Here is a 24,572-nt window from a genome sequence, read left to right on the forward strand (position 1 = left end):
TCCCACTCGATGCAGGAACTGCTGAATCCACTGAGGTCCAAGGAGCGGAGGTAGCTGGGTGGTGCGGCGGTGAGTCGGGACCTGGCGGGAGGGGCCGGGGGTCGGGCCGTCCCGCGAGCCGGATGAGGGTGGGGCAGACTCGTAAATCACTGCCGCTGCGGGACCGAGCCGAGCACGCCCCTGCTGCCGTTCGTGCTCAGCTCTCCCTGCTCCCTGCTTCACCTCACCACGGCTCGACCTCTGACCGGCGTTTCTCTGCTTCAACCGGTGTCGCTGCCTGGCTCAAGCTCAAGCTCCGAGCTCTGAACACCACGAACACCACGACACGTCCTCTGAACTCGAATCAAGTGTGTGGAGCAAGATCAAAGTAATACTCTGCAGAGTGCCGGAAACACCTTAAATGAAGTACAACTGAGTTGCTGGTCCACACTCCACTTTGTCATTTGCTGCCAGTGGGTAGGGGAGCAAGCACAGCCAGGGGACAGGGGAGCAAGCACAGCCAGAGGAGCAAGCACAGCCAGGGGGCAGGGAAGCAAGCACAGCGAGGATGCAGGGAAGCAAGCAGCGAGGATGCAGGGAAGCAAGCACAGCGAGGATGCAGGGAAGCAAGCACAGCCAGGGGGAAGGGAAGCAAGCACAGCCAGGGGGCAGGGAAGCAAGCACTGCCAGGGGGCAGGGGAACTAGTGGGCAGAGGGAGCAAGCACAGCCAGGGGGCAGGGAAGCAAGCACAGCCAGGTGTGTGATGGACCATGAGGGGAGCTGGCCAGCCTGAGCAAGCACAAGGCAAGAGGCACTCTGACCTGCCTGAGCCTCAGAAAGTTCTGGTCCTGTGAACAGAAAAGGATGTGGAGCTGGGTAAGGAGAACAAGGAGGTGCAGTTTGGGTGTGTAGCGGTTGGTTATGATACCGGATGAACAATTGGAAAGAACTGTTGGAAGTTATTCATCTGAAAATACTGTGTTCCCTCTTCCAGTGATATCTAAGTAGGGTTTGGAATGATTCATTAATAAAATTCACAAGCAACCTGGGGCTAAGTTTGATTGAAACATTGTCAATAAAAAAAATTCCCTTTTCCCAGTAAATATATTTAATGAGCCATTGAGTCATGTATGTAAGTAGTGTTAGGGATGAAATTAGAAGAAGAGTGATCTGTATTTATAAGAGCTTTAACTGTCTCACTTCACGTTGTGCCATGATATTTTAGGGTAATTTCTAATCCGGTTGAGAATTAGCACCAATCCTTTGAAGGCTGCCCACTTCCTTTCACAGTCACAGGGTCATAGGATTTTACTTTCTGTAAAGTCACTGTGTTAAAGTGTGAGTGGTGTCACTTTCTGTGATGTTATATTATGTGATAATATCAATGCTACTGAGGCCTAGATCTCAATCCCCATGCCCTTGTGAAAGGCTCTGAGGTAGACAGAAGTCAGTGGAAAGACGAGAGAAGAAGCAGGAACACACCTAGTAAATCAGCACTGTGCCTGTCTTCGCGCCCATCACAGTCATTGGAATGCCTTCTAGAGCCAGTTTTGCACATGTACGCCTTTGTCAGTTCAAACTCAGTTAGACACGCAACACAAATTGTGCAAAGAATGACTTTTTTGGATTAGGCCAATTGGAAAAATGCCTTTATTTGCAAAATATGTGCACCCAATATATCATTCTACAGGAAGATTAGCCTTTTTTATTACTTCACTGTTAACTTCTTTGACCTGTAATTAGTGCTCAAAAACCAGAGAACTGTACTTCCATACATTAACAAGATTTTATTTCAGCATTCACCACAGGTAATAGTAGTGGGATTTAAAAGCAGAACCTTACAGTACAAACATAACATCACTCGCACCTCATTAGCCAAACAGAATGTCTTATCCCGGCACAGCGCTTAACCTCCGATTCTGTGGGAGGTTGTTTTTTTTAATCTGCGCGAGAGGAAAGGCTGCAAGTACTTGAATATCCCTTTTGTGTCAACGTTTGCAGAGGTGAATGGGCTACGGGGAGGAATCAATCGCGGATCTCGCAGCGTTTTTTTTGTTCCGAGTGGGCAGGCGCGATTTTGAATCTTCCATATGTTGCATGCGAAGCATACTTCTGAAGTGCCTGCAGACCATACAGTTATTCACATATTTTTCAAATTGCTTCCCAAGCATAATGGGGAATATATGGCTTCGATCAGAGACAGATTGCGGGCATTATGTTGATGTAGAGCTGCAGGCGGAGGGAAGTGGGGGGGTCGAGAGCTGGACTGAGGAGGGCACGGCGCTCTGATCCCAGTGCTGCAAGAATCAATCTCGTATCTCGCAGCGTCTATTTTGTTCCGAGTGGGCTGGTGAGATTTTGAATCTTCCATATGTTGCATGGCTTCGATCAGAGACAGATTGCGGGCATTGTTGATGTAGAGCTGCAGGCGGAGGGAAGTGGGGGGGTCGAGAGCTGGACTGAGGAGGGCACGGCGCTCTGATCCCAGTGCTGCAAGATTCAATAGCGTATCTCGCAGTGCCTATTTTGTTCCGAGTGGAAACAAATGAGGGGTTCGTGGCCTCTTGCGTCATCGAAGGAAGCGTGCAGATTGTGACTACAGAGAAGTGACCAGACTGAACAGTGCTTGCTCCCCAGATTCCACTTCCAGCGGGGGGCATGAAAAAGACACGGCGGGGAACGAGGACAGCAGCGGCCTACCTTATCTTAAGGAGCAGAAAAATGGCGGCTGCAAAGCTCCGAGCATTTTCAGATTCGGGGCGTGTTTTGGCGTTCTGAGTGACGGATGACGTCACAGGTGGAAAGAACGCCAAAAACGCGCCCCCGAATCCAAAAGAGACGGAGCTTGTTTGGAGTGACGCCTCTCTCCTTCAATGGCTGGCCTCCGTTTAGGAAGCCAGCCAATGGAGGAGAGAGGCGGGTTCAAGCCCCGTCTAAAAAACATTAAATCTCCTCCCGGAAGCTGGCAAGCCAGCCTTCGGTCCTTGGCCTAAAAAGTCAATTAAAGGGAACTTTTCCAATAATTCCCAAATACATTGTTTGCACGTTTGGCCAAGCCTGCTCTTTGCTATGATTCGTGGACATTTCAAATATGAATACAACACAGGAAGGAATAGAATCGTGTCTGTGAAACTAGAATCTGAGGACAGCGTGAATAAAGTTTTGTGTGGAGGTTCAGAGTGATGATGGGGACAAATCGGAAAATGGTACACACGAATTGAAGTATGGGAGGAAGTCTAAAGCAGCCTTTATTGTAGGAGGAAAATAGTTAACTTGTATGGTGAACTCGGACTCCTTGTACGCAATTGTTCCCAAGGAATTATTTATAGGAACATGGCCTGGAGTTCAACTATTTCCCATAGACATTAACCCCCAAGGGTCACCAGGAAGCGTGATAGGTTACACGTGGGTAGGGATCAGATATTGTAATCAGGTAATTAAGGGCAAAATACGTACAACACTGTCTTAGCCTGTGATACTTGAGTGAGCACATCATTTCGATTTAAGCTTAATCATCAATCCCAAGACTCCTGATCATATAATGGTGGTCTCCAATTCGGAAATTAAAGATGTAAAGCAAAATATTAGCCTCTGTGGCCCCCCTGGCAATATCATAGTGAATAAGGTGTTGAATTCATCTCTTTCTAAAGACATTGTGCCTTCTATTTGGAAGCATGCAAAACTTTTGCTGCTCCTTAAAAAACCTTCAGCGGACACGAAAGTGCCCACAAATCTACAGGCCCATCTCTCTTCTCTTTCTAAGGTACTGGAGAAGCATGTGAACAGAGCTATCCCAGAACACACAGAGAATCCCAATCTCCTGCACATGACACAATCTGGTTTTAGGGCCGATAATAGTACGGAGACAGCTCTGTTGAAAGTCACGAGCACATAAAGGAAAAGCTTGACCAGGAAGGCAGGGCTATCTTTATTTTATTGGACCTGTCGTCGGCCTTCCACAGAGTCCCACATGATAGGCGCCTGGAGAGGCTGAGGGACATTGGCATCGAAGATTTAGAGCTTGCATGGCTAACTTCTTTCCTTGTGGACAGAAGCTAGGAAATTTGGGTGCCCCCTTTTGCATCCCCCATGCTCAGCATGAAAGTGGGAGTCCTCCAGGACTCCGTCCTCCGCCCTTCTCTTTTTAATCTGTATATGTCCCCCATTAAACCCCTGGCAGAGGACAGCAGGGCTAAGATAATTTCATATGCTGACGCTACACAGCTGATTTTCAGCTGCGACAAGGGAGAGGACTTTGACGGGGATGGAATTAGATCTTGCTGCGCAAAGGTGTTCAACTGGCTAAAGGCAAGGCAACTCTGAGAAATCGGAGATTGTCTTTTCTGGCTCGCCTTCTGTGATCGATTGAAGTCATTGGTGGTCTGGGGAGTTGTTGCTACCTCTCTCAGCCCAATCTATGGTTAAAATCCTTGTCATCCAGATTGATAGTGTGTTCTCTATGAGGCCCCAAGTCCAAGCCTTAGTGGGCACCTGCTTTGGCATACTACGCATGTTAAGAAAGTTCCTTCCTCATTTCTCGCTCAACACTAGGAAAACAGTGGTTCAGGCCTTGGTGACGTCCAGACTGGACTATGCTAACATTTGTACCTAGGCCTGCCTGGGTATCTCCTTCAGCGCCTTCAAGTGGTCCAAAATGCAGCGGCTAGACTGGTCCTTAGGCTTAAGCCCAGGACACACATAGTCCTCCATCTCAAAGGATTGCAAAGGCTTCCGGTGAAAGCGAGGATTAAGTTTAAGACCTTGTTAATGTTCTTTAAAGCCCTCAATGATAAGGGTGCGGGTTATCTCAAAAGGAGAGTTAGTCTCTACATGCCTGCCAGATCCTGGAGGTCCTCTTATTTGGGATTCGCTTGCACCCCCAGAGTACGCCTGGCCCGTATGGCAGGCAGATCTTTCAGGTTTTTGGGAGCTCAAGCGTGAAATAAAATACTGGCTGCTCTGAGAGCCACAACTGATCTGGCAGCCTTCAAGAAACACCTTAAAACCTGTCTCTTCCAGTGCTAGACATGCTTATGAGTGCTGTTTGCTTGAACCAATCAGTGTGGGGACACTCTTGTTGAGTAGCTGTGCGCTTTACAAGTGCGTTCATTTATTCATGGTGTTCATATGAACTTCAAAAGGTGTTTGAAGATAAATTGGGTATGACGAGAGAGTATTAACTCAAAATAGTACTAAATAAGTATCAAGTGCCCATTAAGCATGAAGTTAGAAAGATTAAAATCCTAGTTAGGAAGGCGGGCAAAAGGTAAGCTTCACCAGATGGTAAGAGATTGATTCATTGGATCGGTGGAGTCCTCATAATGGGTTTCTCCTGTGGTGCTGACCATGAACGTCGATGGGGACCATCCGTTTTCTGTGGATTTGAGATCTGACTCAAAACATTGTGACTATTTTCTCCCACCCAATATTAACAAAATGGTACTAATGATGGGTTGATGGTATTTTTCTAAGCTAGATCTAAAAGAGCCTCTCATCAGGTTCAGTTGCATGCAGACTCCAAGGCATTCACAGCGTTTATCAGACATTTTTCAGTTAAGTAGGTGCCTTTTTGGCTTAATGTCTGCAGTGAGTATGTTCCAGCATGTGACTGGACTTTTGAAGGATGTACAGAATGTTGTTTACTTCCAGTACAATATTTGAGTCATTTGAAGCCATGTGGATGAGCCTAATATATTGAAATTGGCTGAAGCGGGGATGCCGTTGAGTAAAGCGAAGTTTACGTTTCTGCAAGAGGAAGTAGACGTCCTTGAGTATACCACATCACCGGATACAGTCAAACCTAAAACTGATCTCAGTAGTGGTTTATCGAATGCAAGTGCTTACTGTGATAAAGACCACTTTATATAGTTTTTGGGTTTAATTGAATATTTGAAGTTCATGGTGAATTTTGCTAAAAAAAACTGAGGATCTAAGCTTCTTTTTGAGGAATGGTGTAGCATTTTCATGGCAAGAACCTCTACTAACAAGCATTCCAAACTATCAAAATGAAAATAGCATAAGCAGGTATTCTCCAACCATTTTAAATACATAATCTATAATAATGGTGGATGGTAGTGCTTCAGTAGTTGGAGTGAGGGAACGTCTTTCGCAAAGGCATAAAGACCAGGAGGCACAGACAAAGGTTGTGCATGAATTGCCGCCAAACTACGAACCTGTGTGATGGAATATAAACGAGGATGGAGGAACTGATGAGTTAAACTGTTGAAGCATTTGGGGTAGAAGTGGTAGCATGTGCCAATGATGCAATTACCAAGACAGTGTGGGTTGCTGAAATGAAAAAAACATGGAATAATAAAAAAGTAGTAAAGCTGATTTGAGTATGACCACATAGAGAAAGCTCACTATCAGTAAGCGTTAGGCCATACTACAAGATTGTGTTTGAGTTGAGGGAAGAATGTAGCAATCCACTTCTGGTGAGGAGAGAGAGGTTTGTGCATCCTCATTGTGAAAGGAATACATTGATTACATTGACACACTGAGGTCATTTGAGGCAAACTATGACAACAAAAGACTTCAGTATAGATTTTGATGGCCAGGTAGGGAAGCAGAAGTATCTAGAAGGTTGGTTAATTGCACTGGATGTAAAGATAGTGAAAAAAGACTAAAGGTGGATATGGGTAAGAGTATGCAACGTATTGAGGATCCTGGTGCACCATGGGTAAAGATATGTCTGGGCTTATTTGTCCTTTTAATATGCTACCAGAGGCACCAAAAATGGGCATTCCAGGTGGTTAGAAGTGGTTTTTATTGAGGCTGTTACCACACCTAGCACTGTAAGAGTCTGGATAGAGGTTTTTGTAAAAGAGTACCTCAGTATCATTAATTAATCCAACTAAGTCATTCTTGCACAACTTTCATTGGCAGAGCAAGGTCTACTGAGAGCTGGTTAGGTCCACTAAGCGTTCATCAACCACTCAATGTACCTTAGCATGGATGGTCAGCTCTTCGTGGGTTTCTTAATGGCAGAGAAATGGAGACTGTGCACAGGAGGACACTGTCAATGTGGATAGTCCTCTGCTACTTGGCCAGTGCACAGCTGATATGAATACAGCCTCCAGAGGGCTTGTGGGTGTATTCCACTAGGACCAAAACAGCTACGACCGCCTTCGTGTGAGGAGTGCCTGATCTAAACATATGCACTAACATCCAAGCGCAACCTGGAAGATGTTCACAAAACGCTACTTCCTTGAAAGTCCGGGCCGGTGTGAGTGCCGCTTCACCTGCTGGGTCCTGTTGGACTTCTTGGTCTGAATCCCTCCCCAGATCCTTCACCTTTGGAAGGTTCTGTCACGGTATCTATTTTAAAGGCAAGGAATGTGCAGTCATAAGTATATGTTCAGAAGGACAAGTTGCTTATCTTCTGAAATCCTCGTTCTGGTAGATACTCTAACTAAATGCTGATTCCTCACTGCCCTCCCACATCCTTGCTTTGTGGATTGACCTTTTTACCATGTGAAAAGGTCCCATGTTAGGGGTCAGCACACTGATTCTACACTCTGCCTCTGAGAGCACAGAAGTAATGTTGGAAAGTGGATGTTTAGTAGAGGTAAATGTGCATCCACCACTGGCAATAAGGCCACTAACAGAGTCTAGGGCTCAGAATAGGTCTCAAAAATGTATTTCCATGCACAACCCTTGGTAGCTTGACTGCGAGCAGACAGGCTTAACTTCTGAAACAGATAAATAAAGCATTTAAAAACACAAATTCAGTACATGCTTAAGACACAACACACAAACAAAACCCAAGACCAATTTATAAAAATAGGAAATATTTTTATCTTTAAAATGACACCAAAACAAAAAAGAATCTAACGTAGGGAATCGGAAATGTGAATTTTGAAAGCTTTAGCACTATATAGCATACAGAAACTTATAGTGCCTATTGGGACATCTGGTCGCGCTGTACTGGGACAAAGTCAGGCTGGCTGCGACAGAGCTGTGCGCACCTACCCCTCGCTGCAGTCCTCAGTCAAAGTTTGTACCTTCTGATGTAAAATTTCCTGGAATTTTTTTCTCCAGAGACCCTCGATGCCCTACACCGCCCAGAGTTTTCTGAGAGTTCGCTGGCTTGACTTTAGACAAGCTCCCGGTCAAACTCTGGCGTTAGGGACTTTCCCACAATCCACTTAGGCAAAATACTTACAAATCCACTAGACGCACTCCAGGCTGGGGATTCTTTGTGGTAATGATCCTGGTGAGCCCTGTTAACCTGTATTATCCTCTTGAAGCAAGTTAGGTCCACTGGGATGTAGTTCAAGATAGTGGAGCAGGTGCAGTCCTTCAGAGTGCAGGGTCTGGTTGGTACAAATCAAACTTCCAGGTTGGACCTTTTTTCTTCACTTAGTTTCAAGCAGCAGTTCTGAGAGGCTCTGCCCCTCTCAGATACTTATTTAGTGTTCTCTGGGATTTAGCAGGAGGGTACTCCTTTCAATGAGGTGCAGGCCAACACACCAGAGCATAACCACTTGCTCCAAAGTGTGGTATGACGGTTTCCTAGAAAGCACTATTCCTCCATAATTCAATATGGCTGAAGTCTCAGCAGAGGAGCAAGAACTAGCTAAACCAACCTCCAGTACGGCTTCTTTCTGTAGCCATCCCCTGACAACTGCAAATCTGTTCATTAAGCCTGCCATCTGGCTAGGTCATATGGGGGTAGACAGACCTGGCAGTTCCTGCCTGTCTGATCTTTTCTTTGAAGCCCCATGGTTTACCACCCCTACCCTTGCTCTGGCATTCCTCCGTAGCAGAGCTCTTTTAAACAGATTAGCCTCTCTGGGGTAAGCCACTTATAACTTCATCAAAGCAGCCTGCCTTATACTGTTAACTCTGACCAATCTGGGCAGACCACTGGCAGGCTCAATTTTGGCTTACAGACAAAGTCTTATAACATCTTTTCTGTATATTTTAGCATACATTTAATAAGAGCATATTGTTGGATTTATCAATACCATTCCCCAAAGTCCATGCATTATATTTCCAGTGATCCCTAGTGATAGTTATTCATTAATAAAGTATTGCCATGTTGACCTATGTGGCTGGGGATCTACAATCGTAAAAATTAAATGTGCAATTTCTCATACACCAGGGCTTATAAAACACCTTTTTATAAGAACCTTGCTCATAGCAACAGGACCTCCCACTCCTGGGACACATAGGGGAGACGTTAGGGGTCCTGAATATGTAAAAATAGTGTAGATCCTCACTCCAGAGTGCTCCTAGCACCAAAGTCGATTTGGAAGGCACTTTTCTAAAATGGGGGAAGTGGAATGCCTAATTTCTATATCCCGGGCATATAAAACATAATTTATAAGGATCCTCCTTATAATGACCTACGCCTCCAACCCCTGGGACACCTAGGGGAGACTCTGGGGGTACCTAACATGCCAAAATATTGTACAATATCTGTTTTAAGTGCCCCTACCACCAAAGACGAGTTTGAGCACAATTTACATTTAAAAACAGTGCTGCAACTCAAGGCTGTTTTCGAAATGACCTCAGGCTGTCAGCAGTGCACACATGCAAGTGCAGAAAGGGCTGCTGGCCTCTAAAATGCCATGCCCTATTATTTACTAGGGACTTAAAGGTAGTTTCCACCACCCTGCCCTATTATATGCTAGAGACTTATAGGGTAGGTCATGCCTATTATAAGTGTACCTTAATATATAGTGTACCTTATGTATGTAGGTGTTTTCACTTTATTCCCATTGTGTTTCCACCATCTCACTGGTCCTGGGCCTGTCTAGCAGTGCCCATAATATCGTCGGAGCCGGTTACCACCAGTACCAGTCAGCAAAAAATGGGGGTGCACAGGGCACACAGAATGACTTTGCAACAAGTAGGAAGAAAAAAAAAACTGACTTTAGTGCACAGCGGTGGCGCTTATGTGTGGCTCCATTTTGTCACTTACAAAGCCATAGTGCCACCTACTAGCTCTTTTGAGCGTTGCTGGAAGATTTTTCCAGCTCCCGTCTGGTGCTTTGAATATGCTGAAGGTGAGAAATCTGGGGGTTAGATAGAGAATCCACACGAAAAAGTGTTACTTAAGATGTCATTTTTTTGTGTCTCCCTCTCTTGATCTCAGCACCAGGCTCTGGGTCAAACAGACAATTTCAGGCCTAGAACTCTGTGCTCGCACAGGGTTTCGTGTTTACTGAATCAAAAGAAAATGGGATATACTGCTCTAGTTCTTGGTTATCCAGAATGCATATTGCAGTGCGATGGTGCAGAGGTCCTCTTCCCGCAATACATGACTGGGTGCAAGACCTCGTGTATTGCAATACAATGTCAGACAATTTCAGCATGCTTATCCCACCCAGATCCAGATTCGAGATCTGTGGACCCCCCTGCAGTCATACTTGGCACTCCATGCTTTGGGAAATGTCTGACGGTGATGATGTGCAATTGATAAAGAGCTTAAATGCATATTGCTGTTCTTCTTGGACGAAAAGTAGAGAAATTTGGGTGTGTACTATCTGAATAGAGATTCTATGTTATGTAATTGGAAGACTGCATCAATATTATGTCAAATGCATCGCCTTGATTGCCCATGAGTCCTTTACTGCACTGTCCTTCTCACCCTTTCCTTTGTGTTTCCTTTGAATAAATGACGTTTTTAAACAAAGGGCTACCAAATTCACTCGCCACCAGGTGACTCAGTATAGAGGCTCATGTCCATATACTATGCAGAAGACATTCCTGTCCCAACAGTGAACATGTGCATAAGCAAAGAATTCAGACCCTCTGCGGTGTGGTTTACGCAGGATCGTCTGCAGACCAAAAAGTCATGCAAACGCTTAGAAAGCAAATAGCGGAAGAGTTATTGCACTCTAGACAAAGAGATCCTCCAGCTTGCGCTAAGGGAATCTCAAAAGCAGATTAGGCTTGCTTGGACGCAATTCTTTACACAAAAGATAGACCAGGCGAAAAACCCTCATCGCAAGATTTTCAGAATAGTTAAACTTCTCACGTCTTTGGACGCGGTGTCAGCCGCTAGAGCGCCAAGTCAGAGTAGCTGTAATGAGATTGCCCAATTTTTCCGTATAAAGTCTCATTCAAGCTGCCTGTTCAGAATCTGTTACGAATATAGTTTTCCCCGCCAGTAAGGACTGCAGACCCCTACCTAAAAGGTTCCTTAATGATTAAGAGCATCTCAGTAGAAACCCTATGCTCCCTGGCTGCTAAAATCAATCCTGGATCTCGTTTAGACCTGGCGCCCCAGCTATTGTGGAGCGTGGGCTTACAGCCCTTGCTCCCACTCTACGTACCATGGTTATTTTATCATTTAAAGCCGCGCTATTTCCAGCGGAGTGTAGGCACGCTATGGTGATTCCCCTTAAAAAAAAACATCTTTGGGCCTCTCCTAAGCGGATAACTTTTGTCGAATCTCCCTGCTTCCATTCATGGAGAAAATGGCTGAAAAGCATGTCCACTTTCAGCTTATGGAGTTTTGGTGAGAATAGTCTCCTTCATGGGACTCAATCAGTATCCAGGACACTATATAGCACGGGATCCGCTTCGCTTCTAGCCTCTGAGACACTGCGAAGGGTGGCAGATGAAGGGAAAACGCGCATTATGCTTGACCTAAGTGCAGCGTTTTAAACAGTCTTGCATGCTGTGCTGCTGGAACAGCTGTGGGCATAGGGCATGAGCATTTGACTGGTTTGCAGATTTCCTTCATAGATGCTCTTTCCAGGTAATTCAGAAGCGTTATACCTAACATTATCCCACTTCAACAGGGAGTGCCACAAAGTTCTGCACGGAGTCCAACTCTTTTTTCAATTTGTATTCCTGTCCTTTGGCGGACATATTCGAGCTCCATGGCGTTCGAATGATGTATGCTGACGATACTCAAGTAATCATCCCACTTGCACAAGATGATGGCCATGCTGCAACAAATTTTAAATCTTGTCTGGTTGACCTTGCGGCTTGGAGGCATTAAACACAGTGTCTTTTAAAGCTCTCTGCCTTCCGTAGAGGATACTGAATCGGAGGGGTCCTAGTTATCTTTTTCCCCTCATTCAAGCTTATATATCCTCATACATCTTAGATCCAGTGAAGCAGCTCTGGCAGGGATTCCTAGAGTACCCAAACTGCGATGGGGAGGGGGGCATCTCCTTCAGACTACAGGCAGTCAAGCTGTGGAACTCCATGCCACTAAACCTGTGACTCAAACCTTCAGAGACAAGGTAAGACCTTAGGACCTGGTTCTCTAGGTAGAGTCAGTAGAACTAGTGGGCCTTATCTGTTTTCTGACTTTTCTGACTTTGATTCAGTGTTACTGCTTAGCAAGGGGACACTCCTTGGAGTAACTAGGTGCTCTAAAAATCTCAAATAAATCAAATAAATTTAGGTCTCCACCAGTTTAAGACCCGTACATCTATTGAAAGCAATGAAATGTGTTGCAACAGCTTAAGTTAAAGGTACGACAGAAGTGCCTATTGCACAAAATCTAAAACAAAAAAAACCCAAGAAATTCATATGCGCTGTTTCGAAATGTTTTAAGAGTACATGGGGGATTGCAGTCCTTCTACCTAAAGACAGAGACTCTTTAGACAGTGTTTGCAGTTGTTCGCCTTTTACAAACACCAGAAAATAATGAGAATGCAGATGACTCGATCTATAAGACGGGAAAACCTGATTCTAACCCAATGCAATCAATTGTCTCTGAGTTTTTTGTCCGCTATCATGGAATTAAGCAAATGGGCTTATATCTTGGTTGAAAGTTATGGTTTCAGTTTTTTTTTCAAATTGGGGTGGGTCTTACCAACTTCGGGGCTAAAGAAAGCTAATTTTACATTGTTGGGGGATCTCAACATACATTTTGTACGAAAAATGAAACAATAAATCTCATTCATCACATGGCTGCTATTCAAATGATTCAACTTGTAAACCAGCCAACTCACCAATTAGGTTCTCTTTCATGGTTTAATCTTTTAGTGAGTTTTCACAAAGAACAAGACAATAGGGCCACATTCTGTTAAACAAGCTAAGCAAGGCAGGTGTTAATGCAAGAGAGATAAGTATATTCAGCGCCTGCCTGTGCGGGACAGCAATGCAGGCCGCATATATCCATATAAACAATACAGTGGATCCAGCCCCCCTTCCATCCCCCCTTGTCCACCCAACTAAAAGGAAAAAGAAAAGTCCATTGTAGCCAAAAAATAGGAAGTACGAGATAAGCATCAGTGCTTGTAATGTCGCGTGCCCTTGGTTGCCTTCTGTTCCGGGATTGGGGTGTCTGCCAGCCTGAGAAGGCGTAAGTATCTGGGGCAGCTCAGTTCACGGAACTCCCCTCTGAGCAGTGTTAAGAAGGGACGCCACAACTCTGGGAATTAGTTTCCCCGGCCGGCCTGTACCAGGGACAGATTCTCCATGCCAAGCACCATCCATAACCTGTGCAACCAGCCTGTGTGTGGGGGGGCCTGCGGGGTTCTCCAGTGTGCTAAGATGTTTTGTGTGGCTGCCCCCAATGCAATCGCTATGAGGGGGCCCCTCCGGGACTTCAGGGGATACATCAGGGTGTTGGGCAGCCCTAGCAGGATGTAAGGAGGAAACCGGGGAAGTTGAGTATCCAGATGGGAATCTATATAATCTATTATCGTGTCCCAGTACCCCTGTATGCAAACGCAGCTCCAGAGCAGGTGTTCCAATGTGCGCAACTCCCCGCACCCCCTCCAACAGCGATCGCAAATGTGGGGGTCAGCTCGATGAAGCCGTGCAGGTGTGAGGTACCAGTAGGTGGCCACCTTGGTTAGGGTTTCCGTCAATCCGGTGTGATATGCGGAGTGCCGTGCCCTGTGATATATACCACTCCATTGCTTGTGTGTGAGGGTCCTGTCCAGTTCCCGCTCCCATCTGCATCTGCCTGCGTTATGTGTGTATGTTTGTGAGGAGGAGGTGTTGGTACAGGTCCGAGATCAACTTTTTCTCGGAGGTGCGAGTAATTACCCACTTCTCGTAGGGGGTAAGAAGCCGTTGCGCTCCGGGTTTAATATCAGGGTGAAGTGCCCAGTGTCGAACCTGCAGATAAGCTAGTTTGTTGTCCTCTGGGATGCCGTAACGCTCTTTCAGCTGTGAAAAGGAAAGGATTCCTTCCAAATTGAAGAGGTGCCCCAATGCTCTGCAGGGAGAGCGGCGCCATTTCTCAAATGCTTTCGGGTCGAGGCCTGGGGTAAAGGCGGGATTGTCAAAGAGCGGTGTTAGAGGGGAGGGGAAGCAAGACAGTTCGTGCTTGGACGCAACGCGGTCCCACACTTCCATAATCATGCCTGTGATGTGGGAGGCGTGGAGGTTGGGTGGCCGATGGCGCCTAGGGAGAAAGGGGATCCCTTGTAGGGGCTTACCCGCCACTGCCTGGTCTTGAAAAAGCCAGTGTTTGCCCGACTCCAGCTGATACCATTCCACCAGGCTCCGGAGTTGTGCTGCGTAGAAGCAGAGTTGGAGATCCGGTACCCCTACTCCGCCATGGCCCTGTGGGAGGACTGCAATGGCTTGCTTGAAGCACGGTCGATGACCTTGCCATTTGTAGCGTGCCAGCTCGGACTGCATCTGTTGGATCCAGCCGCGAGGTGGTCGTAGGGGTAGGGTTTGGAACTGATAAAGAATCTGTAGTAAAGGGTAATTTTGGTGGCGGCTATCCTCCCCAACCAGGAGAGGGAGTGTCATTTCCATCTCCGGAGTTCTTCATGGAGCTGCGTGCGGAGTCTGGTATAGTTCGCTTCTACCGTAGCCGGGATGGTGGGGCCCAGTAGGACTCCTAAATAGGGGACTGTAGAGCCGTACCACTGCAGATCGTGTTCTGCTCGTACTTCGGCGAGGGTGTCAGGCGATAAGGAGATATTAAGGGCAATCGATTTCTCCGTATTGATTTTAAACCCGTAGGCGAGCGCAAAGCAATGGAGTTCAATAAAAAGCGCCCGTAGCGATTGAACCGGTTCGGTAAGGGAGAGCAGAATGTCGTCTGCGTAGAGACTGATTTTGTGGATATTGCCTCCAAACTTGATGCCCTTGATGAGGGCGTGTTGCCTAACCCTTTGCGCCAGCGGTTCCATGTAGAGGGCAAACAGAATGGGGGAGAGGGGGCACCCCTGTCTGGTCCCCCTTCCAATCGGGAAGCGCGAGGAGGTATGCCCATTGACGCGTACTGTGGCGTTGGGCTGTCTATAGCAATTCAAAATGCGGGTGCAGAGGACATCACCGAGGCCAAAATGATGTAGGACCTGTTCCAGGTAGGGCGAGTGCACCCTATCGAACGCTTTTTCAGTGTCAATCGTGAGTAGCATACAATCTGGAGGTGTACGTGACCCTGCCTCAATTAGGTGGAGGACATGCCTGGTATTGTCACTGGTCTGTCGCTGGGGTATAAAACCCGCCTGGTCTGGCTCCACTAGTTGTTGCATGTAGGGGGCCAGTCTGCTCGCTAGAATACCCGTGTAGAGTTTGAAGTCGATATTCAATAGCGAGATTGGTCGGTACGATCCGCAATGAGTCGCATCCCTGCCCGATTTTGGGATGCTTGAGATTGATGCCTCCTGGAGTTCTGCGGGGATCGCGCCAGGTTGGTCAAAGGAATTGAAAAGGTCCTGCAGGAGGTTGCCACCTGGTGGCAGAATGTCTTATAAAAACTTGCTGGGTAGCCATCTGGGCCAGGGGATTTCCCAAGCTTCAGGCGGGAGATCGCTGACATCGCCTCCTCCAGGCCAATGGGCCTGTCCAGGAGATCCGCCTGTGCCGGAGTCAGGAATGGGAGACGTGTCTCTTGCAGGTAAGTCTGACCCGCTTGCAGGTCAAGGGTGTCTCCAGTGTAGAGGGATTCGTAGAATTTCCCAAAGGTTTCCGCTATCGCCGCATCGTCTGCGACAAGGCCTCCCCCCTCCGCCTGTACGGCCTGCACCGCCTGCCTTTGGCGCTGTTCACGTAGCTTGCTCGCTAAAAGCCGATCGCACCGGTCCCCTCCTGAGTAGTACGCCAGCTTGAGGCGTAGAGCTCCATATTCCGCGGTGTCCTGATCTAGCACGGCTAGCATTTTCCTCTCGGTGCATAATTGCCGCCAGGCCCTTGCCGCCCGCTGCGCTGGTGCATTTGATCCAGTTCCGACATTCGTTGTGTGATTTCGGCCCTCTTCTGCGCTCTGTCTTTATTAATGGCCATGGCTATAGATATAAACTCGCCGCGCAGGACCGCCTTCAGGGTTGCCCACTGGGTGGCCCGCGAGGTGTCGGTATTGTGATTGTGGGTCAAGAATTGTGTGATAGTGGTTTCAATCCGCTCCACTGTTGAGGGATTATGAAGAAGGGCCTCTCTGAGGCGCCAATGTCGTCGCAGGGTCGGTGCTGCAGGTAAGTGGAACGTGGCCACTATCTGGGAGTGGTCAGAGAGCGAGGCCGGCAAGATGTCCACCTCCAGCGCTTGCGCTACCAATGGGGAGGTGCATAGGAAGTAGTCAAGCCTGGCGTATGATTTGTGGGCCCCAGAGTGGTAGGTATAGGCGGTGCTACGTGGGTGGATGTGCCTCCATCGGTCAGTCAGGTCGAGATCATGGAGGTAAGCTTGTCCGGCTTTGGAGAGGGCCCCCACCTGACCCCACTGATCAGTTGAGTTATGAAAGACTAAGTTAAGGTCGCCCCCTAGTAGGAGCTGGCACTCCGTGCTGGCGGTGGCCGCTGCTAATGCTGTCTTGAGAAATGTTTCCTGTCCCTCGTTAGGTGCATATACTGACCCCACTATTAATGTCTGACCTGCTATCAGGAAGCGGTGCACCAACAATCTCCCCTTGATTTCTGCCTCCCGCTGCAGAACCCTGGCTGTGAACGACCTGGACACCAAGATTGCTACCCCTGCTACTTTCTTGGAGGAGAATGAAAAAAGCTGTGTAGGAAAGGCACAGGATTTAAGACAATGCTGGTCTTTGGGCAGGAGGTGTGTCTCCTGTAGGAGGCAAATGTCGGCTGCTGAGTGCTCTAGGAGGGACAAAACCGCCTGACGCTTAATGGGGTTGTTGAGGCCTCTCACATTTAGGGAGAGAACTTTAAGCTTGGGGTGTGGCATCGGTCATCCGGGTGGCTTCTGAAGCTGCAAGTGATATGCAAGGAACAAAAAAACAAAAACCCCCAGAGAGCAACTGAAATAGGTGGACAAGGGGTACCCCCCACAACAACCATCCACCCAACCCCAAGCCCCAACAAACAACCCCAGCTGCCCCCCTCCTCCCCATGTCCCATCCCCCCTTCCTCCCCCCTCCCCCCCTGCAACCAACAGTCTACCCGCCCCCCTCACCTTCCCCACCCCCAACTTGAGATCCCAAACCATGAACCATAGTCCGGGTCTGAGCGAAGTCATTTCAGGCACGTAGAGTCCTAAAAAGGAAGAGTGTGTGGCAGTGGAGACCCCCGTGGCCCCCCGCCCTCGAGATTGCATAGCGATGGAGGCAAATCCCCAAACAATGGTACTTCAGGGTGGAGCTGCTGTGTCCCTGACCACCTCTTGGATGGCCACCGTGTATTCCATGGCTACCGTCGCCGGGTCCGGCTTCAGGTTCTTTTTAGGAGAGCGTTGCCTCCTAACTTGGTGCCAACCGTCCCGGGAACTCCATCTCGCGCGGGTCGCGGAGAGGCGTCCTCCGCCCGCTCATCATCTGGCAGGTCAAGCCCCAGCAGGTCACACGTGTCCCGGAGCGAGCGAAGCTGGGAGAGGGCCCCCTCCCATTTGAAAATCAGCCGAAACAGGTTGCCCCCAGGAGTAGGGCACCCCTTTCTCTCGCAGGAACGTTGTGACCACCCAGAAGGCCCGTCGCTTCTGAAGCGTAATCGCGGAGAGGTCTTGGAATAACGCCACTGGATTGTCCTGGAAACGGAGAGGTTGTTTCCGACGGGCTTCACTCAGAATCCTTTCTTTCAGGGGGAAGTCCGGAAGATAGGCTAGTATGTCCGGGGGGGGGTGGGGTGGCAGGGGCCCGTCGTGCCAGGCCAACTCTGTGCGCTCTGTCTATGCGGTTCACCTAGGATCTCCCTGAACAAGTCCTGTAGGTAGCCGGTAACGCTATTCCCCCTCCGCTTTCAGTGGCACTCCCCAGACACGTATGTTGTTCCGCCGGGAGCGGTTTTCGAGATCCTCCGCGTGCGCCTGGAGGTCCACTTGCCGGTCTCGGAGGCGGAGGACCTCTTGCTGCAGAGATTCCAGCTCTTCACAACGGGCCGGCCCCGTTTCTTCCATCTCTGCCACCCGTTCACCCAGGCCATCCACGTTGCGGCGGAGTTCTCGCTGTTCGCCTTCTAAGTCCTGTTTCAGCACCTGAAAGTCCTCTGGCAAGGTGTTAAAGTGTTTTCAGGAAGGCTTTTGTGATAGGGGCCTCCCACCCTCTCGCTCCGGGGTGGCGGCCGACACAGATGGTGACGGGGGCGTCTGGGTCTTCTCCCTCTTCGTCGCATTTTTCGCCAGCATGTCAGTGATTGTACGACCCCCCCTGCGGCTCGTGTTGGCCATGGCGCGTTGCTCGCGCTGTCTGCGGGGGACAGGACTGGCTGGGGCCCGTAGCCGGGTGTCTTGGAGCAGGGGGCGGCCCTAGGTGGTGAGGTGACCCGGCAGTAATGAGGCTGAGTCTATGGGGTGGACGGCCCCTGGGGGGCTCTCGCTGTGGGGTATGCGCTGGGTATGTCCTTGTGGGGTCCCGGGTATGATCAGCCGCGTCGTCTGGCGCTTTTTGGTGGGGCGCTTCGGCTCCTGTCTCGCTCCCCTCCCCGGATCGATTAAGGACAGTCGCGCAGGTGGCCGGCCACCTCCTGCTTGCTGGGTGGGTACAGGCCTCTCACACTTGCCGCTAGTCAGGCCTAGTTGAGTCGGAGACCGGGGCCTCGAGTTTCGCGGGGGCGGGCGGCGTGTGGCCAGACGCAGAGTCCCCCTGTGGGTCATTGCTTTGACAGGGTCCACTCGCCAGATGTCAGGCAGTTGCTACGCTGCAAGACTCACCACAATGGCCCCTGGCTGGGGCAGGGCCACTGCTGGTCTCCGCTCCTCTGCGCCGCGTAGGCCCGAAGCCGGGGCCTAGAGTTTTGTGGCAGCCCACCAGGGTGTCTTGGGTACGGCTGTCCTCCGCTCCCGCAGGGTAGGCTCTTCGCCGGGGCTGTGCAACTGCGGTGGCTCTCTGGCGATGCAGGTCGTCGAGGGCAGCGCCCCGCCTGTGTGTGGGTGGTAGCAGACCTTCCGGAGCCCCAACGGGAGCCCCGTCGGGCAATGCAAGCCTGCGGCTGCCGCTTTCCTTTCCCCGGGGTGTTGCGGCCGCGGCGGGCTGAGCTCGGTTTCTGCAGTCGCCGCAGCAGCCAAAAACATCTCAGTGGGCACTGCTGGTCAGCGCGGTACAGCAGGGCAAAGCGCCGATGATTTTGGGGGGTTTGCGGGCTAGTAGCTGGGCAGATCGGGGTTCAGGGCCGGGGAGCCGAACGGGACACGTCCTAGCAGGTCGCCATCTTGGCCACGCCCCCCTAAGGTCCTCTTTTAGACCCCATCCACTCAAACAGTAAGGAGCTTACAGTGGACATACTTATTCAAATACTGTACAGTTCACTACCTAGTCCTATTTTCCATCCGCTCATGCCCACATTTAGGCAAGACCCTCCTATTCCACTAAGTTAAAGAGATGTTGGTCCAAACTAGATGCAACTAGCTTGGAAAACTCTCTAGCAGAATCTGTGCCTAAAATGGCTGGGGATATTGGGGAAAGATATAATGATTATGAAAATTGGCTCAAACTCTCCTTCGATAATTTAGCCCCCATTGTTTTCAACTAATATCCTGCAGCTAAAAAAGGCTACCAAAAAACTTGAAAGAGAATGGAGGAAACATATGAAGGGCCCAGTAAGGTGGAATATAAAAAGCAGGTAAAAAAGTACCAATATACAATAAGAGAAGCATAAGTTGCGTATTTCAGTGATGAAACAGAAAAGGCTTCCAAAACAAAACTGGTACGACCCCTTCAGTAGAGCAATGTAATATGACCTCTAACTTCTTTGAAAACATCATCTGCATTCGACTAGCCTTACCCAAGATGATACCCAACCCCCAGCCTTAAAAGAAACTACACCAGCCAGACTCCAGTTACAATCCTTTCCTCTAATGAGTCAGAAGACTACAGAAGAGATCCTTAGGACCATTAAATCAGGCTCTCCACTTGATCCAGCCCCTCCAGACATATTGAAGAAAGGGGTTAGTATCATTTTAACTACACTGACAGATATGTTCAGCTACTCTCTTCAGAGTGGCTCTGCTCTAGGGTAGAGAATTACCATCCCATTTCCCTGCTCTCAGGAATGGGAAAAACCGTTGAGAAATATGTGAATAAACATCTATCTGCCTTTTTAGAGACCCACTCCATCTTGCATCCTAGGGAAACAGGATTCAGGGCATGGAAGCAGTACAGACACTGCACTGCTTGCAGCAACGGTAGAACTCCGAGCCATCCTAGACCGAGATGGCTCAGCAGCAATGATTGTACTCTATTTGAGCACGGCCTTTGACAGTGTCCCACCCTGTATTGATCCAAAGGTTAGAAGAGCCTGGAATCATTGGCAAGGTGCTCAAATGACTTATAGCCTTTCTAGAGCTCAGAAGTTTCCAAGTCCAGGAGGACTCCTAAACTTCTGCTTCATACCCGTTGAAATGTGGTGTCCCCCAGGGAGCTTCTTTAAGTTCCACACTTTTCAATATATATGTACGTCCTCTAGCAGAAATTGTGTAATCGCATGGATTAGCACTAGTCTCCTAAACACCCAGAGTGTCATCTCTCTTCCAGCTGAATCCAATAAAACCTCCAATCACCCAAATGCTTGTCTTAAACAAGTTAGCCACTGTATGTCCTCCAGTAGCTTAAAAGTAAACAGTGATGAAACTGAGATTTTGGTTGCAAGAAACAACCCCCCCCCCCACCCTCCTTGGTAATTGGAACTTTATTGGCAGGATGAGCTTGGTTCACTCCATCATCCTCCCTACAGTCAAACGATTGGGAGTCTGGATCGATGGTAGGCTACCATGGAGGTCCAGGCCATGAAATTGTCTCCATGTTGCTTTGGATTACTCCGAACCCTAAGAAAACTGCTAAGCTGGCTCCCTCCTGACCCACTCCGCAGAGCGGTGGTACAGGAGTTAATTATTTCTTGCCTGGACTATGGCAAATCCCTTCACTTGGGGAGTCGAGGATATGTCATTAGTCGACTACAGGTAATACAAAAGGCCGCCACCGGGACTCTTTATATTATTCTTAGGCAAAAATCAGCAGCGCCAGCAGTAGCAGCTTTGCACTGACTGCCAATACAAAAAAGAATTCAGCTCAAAGCTCCTTGCCTTGTTCTCCACACCCTAAACTAAAAAGACCCCAGCCTATAAAGAGCCTTTTGACTTGTTACAGGCCAGAAAAAACATTGCGGCCAGAGAGTCACAGTCTGCTGGTGGTTGCTAGGATTAAGAGAATAATGAGATGTGGTGGGAGTTCTTTAGCATACCTGGCTCCTGCATTGTGGAATTCCTGCCAGCACATCTGAGATTGGATGAATCAGAAACTAGTTTAAGAAAAAGCCTGAAAACCTATCTATTCTAGCTCAATCAAGGGACACTAGAGAGGAGAGCAGATGTTTTACTGGCCCTGAGAGGGCCTTCGGGTAGCCATGCACTATATATACATCTCGGTGAAGAGAATAGTGTGCTAAGAAGTGTTCTTTGGGAAGCTGGGTTAGATGCAGGGCCCATAGTGTTCTCTTGAGCGCCGCCTGGAGGCAGGATAGCAGAACCCTGGCCGTTTGGCTGACGAGCTGCTTGTCTTAGTATGAAATGTGCAGCAACTTGTTTTCAGTTCCTTTTTTTCTTTAAGTAGAAAATAGTTTTTCCATAGAAAAAGCTGCTCACCTGAGTCCTCATCAGAATTCCGCTGTATTCTTCACCCCCCTCTGGAAATGGCCTTGGCTTTTACAGCCAGTCACTAATGCTCGTCCCTGTCCCTTTGCCCTCTCCACCCTTTTCTTTGCTGTGCAGGCCTTGAGGGTTGACATTGAAGGACGATATTTTCAGCAAGCTCGCATCCCATGAGTGCTATTTCTTTTCCGAGCTGTGCATTCAGGTATGCAGTTACACAGCTCCTCAGTAGTGTCCAAATGAATGATGTAAAGCGCTTTTACATGGAATCTTTAATAACGTGGCCCATTCAAACTACCTGACCACTAGTGATGGCTGTGTGTGAGGGTCTGACACTTGGTGATGCTTGGGGCCAAGGTATTAGGAATTCTGATGTCTCGGGTGCTAGCTCATCCTTTATACAACGCCTTTCAAGGTGTTTCACACCTCTCCTCTCTCCTTTTCTCTCTTCAGGGTGGACTGAAAGCTGTAATCTGGACAGATGTCTTCCAGACCTTTATAATGTTCGCAGGACAGCTAGCAGTCATCATTGTTGGGACCATAAAGGTCGGTGGGATGGGCGAGGTCTGGCGAATCGCTACAGAAAATGGAAAGATCGCAGACATAAAGTAAGTATGGATCAAGAGGGGGTGGCAGGGATTTTTATTCTCGACTGATCGGGATCCATAAACTGTTCAATTTCCAAATGTACCTATATAGTACCCGAAACACTCTATTTACTTCTGAGTTTGTAAGAGGGTTAGGGAGTACCTTACCCATCAGTTGCCACCAAAGCAGGAAACTCTGCTCCTTAGTTTAATTGTTTTAAACCATTACTTCAGCAATTGTAAAATGTGCAACTGTTTGTTACCCATAATAGTTCTAATTGTTGCCCTTTCTTTCTTTGGCCAGCTTGAACCCAGATCCGTTTGAACGTCATTCCTTCTGGGCGCTTGCTATTGGTGGCGTCTTCATGATGTTGTCCCTGTATGGGGTAAATCAAGCACAGGTCCAGCGATACCTCAGCTCCAAAACCGAAAAAGAAGCCATCTTGTAAGTATTGGAAACACCCCCTAATCTCAGTTGTTTGCTTGTATTTTGCCTTAATTTATCAAGAGTGATTGTGCGTCATTGCATAGGTTTAGGTACATGTTGCTTGGCTACATTGCTGCCCCCAGTTTCCTTGAAACCAGCTGCTTTTTGTGTTGTAAATGTCTTGTGCCATGGTGTGCTCTAATTTTTAGGGCCTGGCATTAGCCAAGGCGTCTTCATTTCACTAAAATGGTATGTTTAATATATTTACTTAAAAGGGCTTTCAGCCAAGGAGCACACCCACGCACAAAGTTGTTTCGTTTAATGCCAGGGACTATTATGGTACTGTGTGCCTTTTTAAGACCCAAAAATATGTTTGCCTATAGCTGATGTTTTTGTTTTTTTGAACAAAACAGAAATTGCCATAGCCAAGCAGCTGATTGCCTGCGCCAGACCTATTGGCTTTGCCAGAGCATGTTTGGTGTTGATATCACATTACTGTACTGAGAATTCACTGCACCACAACTAATATTTGATTCTCTTTACGTTGTTTTATTTAATGCTGCCACGTGTGCAATGCCCGACTCTACATATATAGTCCGTATTTGGAAATGGCAGGTTGTAATATTCCCCCATACATTATAATCACTTGTCATACCTCTTCAAGAAAGGAATTCCAAAGTTTACCTCTTTGAACAGTCAATCTTCCTCCTGCTCTAGTTCTTTCAATAATTAGGAGAGCTACAAGACGTTTGCCACCAGATCTGAGGTATTGGAGTGGTGGATAGACATTTAGCCTTTGTTCCCTCTTTACTGCAGTTTAAGTGTTTGAAAGTTAGTTTGTTATCTTTTACCAAGAACTGCATTGGAGTAATATAGTTTAACTCCAGTGAACAATTTGATGTTTTAGATATGATCAAAACAACAAAAATCGGATACTTTTCTGGAAAGTGATAGTTTCTTAAAGACACGGGTCCATTCCACGTGGTTTCTCCACTCTGCAGGGGCAGCTGAGGAAAGTTTCTACGCAGTAGTCACGAGCCACTACTGGAGGTTGCTTCTCCCTCCAGTCCCACAGCCACCTACTTCTAGAATTCTGTCAGGGTGAAATAAAAAATCGATCATTTGTCCAGGCAGGCATGGTTCACAGCTTTTAAACTTAGCTGAGGTGCTGTAATTCTGTGTCTTTCTTGTGTCTCATCGGCAGACAGAATCTCTTTTTCCTCTGAGTCTGTCTTAGGCATTAGACAATACCCCCTCTTGCCCTTCTCTTCTCCCATACCAGTCATTGGTGCGGACTCGAAAGTTCTCATCTTCTTCTGGAGAGTCCTCTCTCTGGATGATAGCTCACAGTGAGTATGCGTTTGCTTTATCACTCAATTTGCAGTTCCAGAAACACATCTTCACCAACTGCAGTCTCAGACCAGTTTCAACTGGTCTACTTCTTGGGTGCTCTTGGTTGATTTGGTTGAGCCACGGGGGGGGGGGGGAACACAGAATCTTTTGTAGGACAAAACATACAATTCTTGGTTGTGATGAGTCATATTCTCTTCCACTCTTCAACAGTCAGTCCCTTTTCCAGCAGTGGACCATGCCGGTTTGTGGATCTGGTCATGCTTTTCTTCGCAGGCTTCTAGATGTTGTTCAGCCTGGGCTCAGGAGTTAT

At 48.1% G+C, this 24,572-nt stretch overlaps 1 protein-coding gene across 4 annotated transcripts in view; it reads left to right on the top strand.

Annotated features, from left to right (window-relative positions):
* The window catches only part of SLC5A6 (solute carrier family 5 member 6), a 327,265-nt gene that overhangs the window by 124,975 nt on the left and 177,718 nt on the right, over positions 1-24,572 (top strand). For all 4 annotated transcript variants that reach the window (XM_086928095.1, XM_086928097.1, XM_086928096.1 and 1 more), the window contains exons 6-7: positions 22,349-22,503; positions 22,787-22,927. In XM_086928095.1, the coding sequence (XP_086784221.1) occupies positions 22,349-22,503; positions 22,787-22,927 (296 nt within the window). The remainder of the gene's footprint in view (positions 1-22,348; positions 22,504-22,786; positions 22,928-24,572) is intronic.

Source organism: Lissotriton vulgaris, chromosome 6 (assembly GCF_964263255.1).
Source record: "Lissotriton vulgaris chromosome 6, aLisVul1.2, whole genome shotgun sequence".
Taxonomy (NCBI): domain Eukaryota; kingdom Metazoa; phylum Chordata; class Amphibia; order Caudata; family Salamandridae; genus Lissotriton; species Lissotriton vulgaris.